The 7,657-nt window shown below is 59.6% G+C and overlaps 1 protein-coding gene across 2 annotated transcripts; it reads right to left on the reverse strand.

Moving 5' to 3' along the window:
• Nucleotides 1–125: 125 nt before the first annotated feature.
• DMWD (DM1 locus, WD repeat containing) lies at nt 126–7,205 on the reverse strand. 2 transcript variants are annotated; one of them, XM_025269342.3, is made up of 5 exons: nt 6,607–7,205; nt 5,202–5,384; nt 1,909–3,177; nt 1,048–1,122; nt 126–687 (listed from the first exon to the last, which is right to left on the reverse strand). In XM_025269342.3, the coding sequence occupies exons 1-5, from the start codon at nt 7,045–7,047 to the stop codon at nt 640–642; spliced, it is 2,016 nt and encodes a 671-aa protein (XP_025125127.2). In that variant the 5' UTR covers nt 7,048–7,205; the 3' UTR covers nt 126–639. The 2 variants fall into 2 exon arrangements, with proteins under 2 accessions (XP_025125127.2, XP_025125128.2); XM_025269343.3 differs by lacking the exon at nt 1,048–1,122 and having other exon boundaries at nt 6,607–7,201.
• Between the last annotated feature and the right edge of the window lie 452 nt (nt 7,206–7,657).

The following is a 7,657-nucleotide window of genomic DNA, read 5'->3' on the forward strand; positions in this document are numbered from 1 at the left end:
TCGAAAGGGGATTTGGGGGGAGACTGGGCCTAGCTCTTGCTCTGCATAAAGTGGACTGATTCTAGGACTGCACTGAACACACACACACTCCCTCCACACCTCCGCGGAAGGGAACAGAGACATGGTGAAAACAGGGAACTTTAGTATAAATAAGAGGTCCCAGGGGACAGGGAGGGCCCCCCCCCCCCCCAAGGGGCTTCCATAATTTAACACTCTTCAAAAGCACAAGGAACGGCAAGGGCAGGGCTGGGGCCAGGGGAGGGGTGGGCCACCCCCTGCCCTGCACACAGGACGGAGGGGCACACTGCAGAGCTGGGGCTCTTGTGGGGGGCGGTTTCTCCCCCAGGAGTGACCAGTCACATGCTGGGGACAGGGAGGCTAACACTGATGTCTCGGAGGAAGGGGTCATTGTACTTGGCAGTGGGTGGGGACGAGGCGGAGGCCACACAGGCCACTACATCCCCCCAGTGTCTGGGCCAGTCTGAGGGACCATCTACCCCCAAATCTGTGCAGGGCGAGGGACCGGAGCAGTCCATCTGTCATGGTTAGTCTTGTTAATACGTCGATCCGGGAGTTCGCGGGAAGGGTTACACTAGGAGGCTGGGGGCGTGGTGTGTGGGGACCCCGACATCCACGGCTTCACACCACTGTGCCGCTTGGGGAGTTGCCTGGCTGGGAGGAGATGCCCTGGGGAAGAGGAGAGGGGAGACAGGCAAGGGTTAGAGACCACCTGGGGTTCTCACCAGTCCCGCAGGGAGGGAGCCAGCCCGGTGTCTGCCAGGCTGCTGCTACCCTGGCCTTGCCCTTGAACCCACCCCAAACACCCCCAGAGAGGCCACTGCTCTGGGCTCAGGAACTTAAATCTCAGCTAGCTTCCCAGTCCCAGCAAGCGGCACTTTTATACAATAATTAAAGTCCTCGTTTGAGCCTGAGCAGAGAGGATGGGGAAGGGGTAGGGGAGAGGGAGGAGAGGGGGGAACTGGGGTCCCCTTCTGACTGGGGGGGGACCTGAGATTCTGGTGGGGAAGGACTTAGGGACAGTCCTACCTCTACCACTGACTTGCTGGGTGACCTGGGCCAACTTCCTTCCCCTGTCTGGGCCTCGGTCTCCTCGTCTGTGAACTAGGGAGATAGAGGGGTCTCTTTCAGGGCTCACCAGCTTCCCCATATCCCCATGCCCCTGCCTCAGAGACTATGCTTTAAATTCTAGGGATTCAGGAACCTACAACTCTAAAACTCTTCCAGAGAACCAAGGCACAGCCCTCCCATCTGGCCTCCTAGCCCCCGAGCCCAAAGCCCAAGGAGACTCCTGACACCCCAGCTCCCAAGTCACACAGCACCAGGCCCCCACTTCACTCACTGGGGCCTCTCTGAGCCCCAGAGCCAACCCAGGAGGTGGGCACATCCATGTCCCTGTCCTCAGAGGTGAGCAAGGTTAGAAAGAGGCAGTGCCTCGCTCTAAGTCACACAGGGAACCAAAGTGCAAGCTGGAACCCTGAGCCTGGATCCCACAGCCCACGCCTCCAGCAGTGGGCTTGCATCCCAGGAGTCTGACACTCAGACTGCTAAGCTGGGGCCCACAGGCTTAGTCTTGCCCATAGAGCTGGACCTGCAGCATTAGAAACATCTCACCATTCCAGTAAGACCTGGCCATGTGGAGCCCACTGACTGCCCTTCAGACAGCTGGCCCCAGTCTCCACCACTCCGAGGCTTCTCCTACCTGACCTGCTGCTGGTGTTGCCTGGCAAGCATTCTAGAAGCCACTCTAAGACCTGGGGAGCCTTTTTCTGGGACAAGATTTCCATGGCTTCTCCATACCCCAGGGGGCTGGAAGCTGTGCCCTAATGAAGCCCTCTGCCAAGGCCCGCCTCCACCTGGGTCCCGGTGGGCGGGCAAGGGGAGACTCACCGCCTTGCCCGGCCGGGCCCAGGTGCAGATGAGGCCCTCCTGGCAGGCGGTGATGATGCAGTCCTCCAGGAAGAGGAGGACCGTGAGCCGCTCCTGGGCGATCTTCTTGCATACCAGTGGCTCCAGCAGCGGTACCTCGTGGATGCGCGGGCAAAGCGCAGTGCCCAGCACCTTGGCGGGGTCCAGCCGGCTTCGGGGGGCGGCACCGCTGGGCTTGTCCCCGCCGCCCCCGCCCCCGCTGCCACCCCGGCTGATGTTGCCCAGACTGTGGTAGCGCTTGTGCTCTTTCTCGGCCCCCCGGTCCCGCCGCTCCTGCAGCGTGAGCGTGGCAAAGCGGCCGATGCTGAAGGGCGTGCCGGGCTCTGCTGCCGTGCCCGGGCCGCCCGCCTTGCCGCTGCCCGCGGGGTGCGGAAGGCTGTTGGAGCGGGACAGTGAACGGGGCAGGGGCCCGGGGCCAGGCTCGCCACCCCGCGAGCCGCTGGCGGTAGGCGGCGTGGTGCCGGGCGTTCCTGGGAGGGTGCGCGTGCGGGCCAGGGGAGGGTGTGGGTAGAGCACGTCTTCGGTGAGGTCCCACAGGCAGAACTGCGTGTCCTGGCCGGCTGAGCCGAAGCGGTAGGTGATGGAGCCGGCCTTGGGCAGCGGGGAGAGGGGGGCGCCCCCGCCCGAGCCTGTGCTCCCGGCCTCCGGCTCCTCCTCCTCCTCGCCACTCCGCTCCCCGTCGGCGCCCGCAGCCGCTGCCTCCTCCGCCCTCGTGGTGTAGGGGTCGAAGGCCACGGCGTTGACCCAGGACTTGTGGCCGTGGCCCCGGGCCACCACGCGGCCCTCGGCGAAGGACCACACGGTGACCAGGTCGTCTTCGCCCCCCGTCACGACGTAACGCCCATCGGGGCTCCAGCACACACAGAGCAGGCCCCCAAAGTAGCTCTTCATGAGCCCCCGCAGGAGCATGGAGTCGAAGTGGAAGACGCGCAGGCAGCCATCCTGGCTGACGCAGGCCAGGTGCCGGCCGTCGGGCGAGAAGGCGAACTCGTTGAGGGGCCCCTCGCCCACCGCCCACTTGGCCAGCGGGTTGCGGGGCGCCTTGCTCTTGGCGGCGTAGACGGCGAAGCCCTCGCCCTGCTTCAGCAGGCTATACTGGGGCGGCGCCGAGGCGCACGGGTGGCCGACGTTGTACAGGTACAGGTGGCCGCTGGCATGGGACGCCAGGAACAGGCTCTCTGACTCGGGCAGCCACTTCAGATATGTCACCTTGGTCTTGTCGATGAGCCGCTACCAGGGGAGAGAGCGCGGTTGGGAGAAGGCCACCCTCCCCTGGCCCACCTCCCCCCCAGCCTGGTTCCTCACATAAAGTCATCATCCCCGGCCTGGCTCTCCCGGGACAGGAGGGGCTGAGGGAAAAGGACAGACACCAGGTCACCAGAAGGCAGGGGGAGAAGGGCTGCGTGAGGGGCGCTCTGTAGTCTCAACGTCCCTGCTTCGGCAGGAGGGCAGTCCTGCGTTCCACAGCAATGTCTTCTGTCTAACCCCCTCCACCATCTTTACCGTGTCGTGCTTAAGGCAAGAAATTGATTCACAAACTATCAGCTCCCCTGAGGAAGGGACCTTTGCTTATTTGGTTCATTGTTCTGGCCCCAGAGCACAGAGCTGTGCAGGTAGGAGTCCTGGAAAGTAGTTCCTGGACTCATGAACGACAACCTCCATCCTGTCAGCTAAGCATCTTTGCTCCTTTTTGTCCTCAGCACTCTCTTCCACACCTGCAAGAAATCCTGTGGGCTGGAGCTTCAAAATTCGCCCAGAAACGGACCTGTCCTCACCTCCCCCCACTGAATCCAACCACCCTGGTCTCAGCCGTCATCACGCTTGTGATGGCCTAACCCGCCTCCCAGCCACCACCGCCCAGGTCTCTTCTCTACACCATTGCCAGAGAGATGCGATTAAAACCTCAGCCAGCAGCCTAGCACTCTCTCCCACTCTGAACACACACGGCAGCCTCTATCAGGCAGGGGTCCGGAGAGAACCAAGCCTTGAAGCCCTTAGGCATCCAGTGTCTGTAACAAATTAACTTCTTTCCCAGGTATCTAAGTGGATTCCCATTCTGCATTCTCTGGAGAATTTAGAAATCAATCAAATAGTTTCTGTGTTCTATGGCTAAGGTGAACCTGGGTGGCAAGCGTCCATGACCTTCCAGACCCTACATCTCCTCTCCCTTCCGTGCCGGGTTTCTGAGAACTCCTCTATTACTCTCCCCCTCAACGCTGCTCTGGCCACCCAGCCTTTCTGCTCTCCTGCTTTGGGCACCTGTGCTAGCTGTTCGCTCTATGCAGAACATCCTTCTCCCTAGTAACTTCTCCTGCATCCTTCAGGTCCTTTATTTCCCTGTCACCTTCTAGCGAGACCTTTCCTAACCTCGCCAAGCACTCCCCATTCGCCTCCCCTGCTGGATTTTCGCCCACAGCTTGCTGACACACAGCATACTTAGGTATTTGATAACTGTCTCTGCCAGCGAGATGAAAGCTCCACAAAGAGAGGGCCCTCTGTTTTGTTCACTGACATATAATACTCCTAGTGCTTAGAGCAAAGTCTGGCAACGAACGCGAATGCTCAGTTAATATTTTGTGAATGGATGAGCTAGTCCATTTTTAATCCATTCCCTGTTTGACTCACTTTTCTCTGCCATTCATGCTTTCTGTATATTTGGGACACCCTCTCTGAACACAGGAAAAAGAGGACAAGAGTAATTCTGGACACAGATAAGCTCTTCAGCTGGCATTTCACCTTATGCCATGACTGAGCAACCCCCACATGTGATTTTACAACAGTCCTGTGAGGTAGGGACAGGAATCCCACTTTGCAGTGGAGGAAAACTGAGGCTCAGGAACAGGCACCTTCCCAAAGCCACACAGTGAGTAGATGATGTAGTCCAGAATTTGAAGAGCAAGGGCTCTGGCTTCAAACAAATCCCAACCAGTGACCAGCCTCAGTTTTCTAATCTGCAAAATGAGTCTCACAATCCTAACCCATTGGTTGATGAAAACGCCAGGAGTGATGTGTTCAGCATAGAGCTAACATAGCACAGGGCCTGGGCGCCAGAGGTGCACCTGTCGTCGTTGGCTGTCATCCGAGTAACTGCTGTCACCCCCCTCGACGTATCTGTCAGTCCATCCCCAGTCTCTACCTCACCCTGCCCCCACTCAGGCTGACACTGCTCCCCAGGCAGCTGTAGTCTCATGGCAAACAGCGTGCGGGTGGGTGGGATGGGGAAGGAGTTCTGAGCCATGGGGACCCATAATCACCTCCTCATTGAATAGTTTGCTGGTGTCCTTCTTGATGAGATCCAGGTACTGGACTTGACCGGCTGAGAAGCCCACCAGCAGGGAGATGGTCTCCGTGGCAGCAGTGAACTGGTTGAAGTCATGGCAGGTGGGCTGAGTGCCCTTATAGATCCGCTTGTCAATTGGCTTGTTGAGGTCAATGGACTTGAGTGGTGGGAGAAAATGAGTTAATGGCTTCTACCACTGAGAGGAAGGAAGAGGGTGTTGAGGTTGGGGGGAAAACCACAAAGAGGAAGCAGGGCTAAAGCCCTGAGGGAAGTGGGTAGGTGGATGGGTAAATGAGGAGGGAAGGGGCAACCACAGACAGGAAGGACGACCCAAAACACAAACAGAGGAGAACACCAGGCAGGAAGGTTCCCCCGCTGCCACCACATAAGACCACTAAGTGCCTCCTTCCCCAGGTTGGACGCCCCTCCCAGCCCAACTTCAGGGACTCTTGCCTAGAGTATCAGTGCAGGGTCCCCACAGTTCCTGAGCTTCTATACCTTTCTTGTCCTCCCCCATAATTTCAGCAACTTCCCTAGGTCTTAGCACCACAATATTCCAAGCAGAACGCTAAAGCCCAATGTCCCAGGAGTCTCTTCACTCTGGAGTTCCTAAATCTCAGAATTCCCATCACACAGTTCAGGAACCCATTAAATCTCACAGTCCCCCCAAATTTTAGGTGCCTTCATCACCTCTGAGCTCTCAGGATCCCCAACACTTCCAGCGGCCACCACTTACTCCAAGGGTCTCACGTCCTCTGGGACTGACATCACTTTAGAGACACCTGTCATACCTGAGGATATCACCTCCGTATCTCCCATCAGCTCCGAGATTCTCATTTCCTCCAGCACCGTCATTAATCTCCAGAACCCCAATTTTCTCTAGAATCCCATTCACCTTCATGATCCCTATTACCTCTAAGCCCCCGTCACTTCTAGAATCCTCCTTACCTCTGGGCTCCCTAAGTCCCCCGGACACCCCCAGAATGCAATATCCCCGGGTATCACTTATGAGCCTGCAATTCCCAACACCTGCAAAATGCCTGCCAGCCAGAACCCTGAAGAACCCCACAACCATCTCGGATTCTCCATCACCTCCACAATAGTCACCATCCCAGAAGCCCCACGCATAACCTGGGGATCTCACGTGATCTCAAGGCCTCCCACCACCTCCAGGATGGCCAGCACTCAGGGGGCCTCCCATCATCTTTTAGAACCCTGCATCACCTACAAGAACCTCTTCCCCTAGGACGTCCATCACATCCAGGATGCTTGTCTCCAGGCCCTCTGTCATTCAGGTACCCTCCTGTCACTTGTGAATCACCTCAGGGGTCCCCATCCTCTCAGCCTGCACCCAGGGCCCCAAGATGCAGGCCGCTCACCCGTTGGCTCCCACGGCGACAGCAGCCCGGGTAGAAATAGAGCTCGCGGCCCAAGTTGAAGCAGACGCGGTCTCCCCCGGCGCCCAGTCCCGCGGGCGTGGCGGGCGGCTCCCCGGCCCCGGCGCCGTCGGGCTCCCCGAGACGCACGAGGCTTAGGCGCACCGCAGGCAGCGCGGGCCCGGGCCCGGGGCCTGCAGGCGGAGGGGATGGAGCGGGGCCCGCGGCGCCTGGGCCCGAGGCAGATGCAGGGCCGGGCGGGGGCTGCGGCGGCTGGGGCGGCGCCGGGGTCTGGGCGGAAGCCGGACCCGATCTGCGGGCGGCACCGTCGCCGGGGAGCAGCTTGTAGAAGCCCTCGCGGGTGCGGAACTGCGACTTGATTTCCGCGCAATCCCCCATGGCGGCGCCGGGGCCCGAGCCGCCCTCCGCACCGCCCGCCGCCATCTTGGGCGCCCCCCCACCCCAACCCCGGACCCCGCTGCTGCCGGACCGCCGCCCGCCGCCGGGCCCCCTGCCGGAAGCCGGGGTCCGCACCGGAAGAGGTGGGGTCGTCGCCCGGGCAACGCCTTTTCGATTGGCAACAGGGTAGGGAGGCGGGACGAGCTCCAGCCGTCGCTCCGGTAACGGTTCTGGGTCTGAAGGCGGGGCTACAAGGTGGGCGCGGCCTTCGTGCCTGCGACCGTCTAGTGGTTGGCTGTGGGGGCGGGGCCCTCAGGGAAAGGGGCGTGGCCATTAAAAGAGCCCTAGTCCCTAGCAACGGCGCCCTGGGAACCGTTTGCCTAGCAACGGGAGTACCCTCAAGACGAGGCCTCGTTCACAACTTGTCTTTCCTATGACGTCACAGAAATGACTTCAGGTGACCCTAATGTCTCCTGAAGACTCCCAACATACACCCTCCAGTGTTTTCCACTTACATCTTAAAGTCCCCGACTGGCCACAGCATCTCCAACCCTTCCTCTCACCCTTGATGATCCTGCAAATCTCATTGATTTCCAACGTCTCCATAAAACTCCAGTGATGTCATCTGACCCAATACTGATTAATTGATTAACAG

The sequence above is a fragment of the Bubalus bubalis genome, chromosome 18 (assembly GCF_019923935.1).
Source record: "Bubalus bubalis isolate 160015118507 breed Murrah chromosome 18, NDDB_SH_1, whole genome shotgun sequence".
Taxonomy (NCBI): Eukaryota; Metazoa; Chordata; class Mammalia; order Artiodactyla; family Bovidae; genus Bubalus; species Bubalus bubalis.

Coding starts and splice junctions, on each gene's coding strand:
- DMWD (XM_025269342.3), bottom strand. CDS start 7,047: ATGGCGGCGGGCGGTGCGGAGGGCGGCTCGGGCCCCGGCGCCGCCATG. Junction 3,178..5,201: donor GCAAACTATTCAATGAGGAG/GTGATTATGGGT, acceptor CTCCCCTGGTAG/CGGCTCATCGACAAGACCAA. Junction 1,123..1,908: donor GGGCCCGGCCGGGCAAGGCG/GTGAGTCTCCCC, acceptor CTATCTCCCTAG/TTCACAGACGAGGAGACCGA.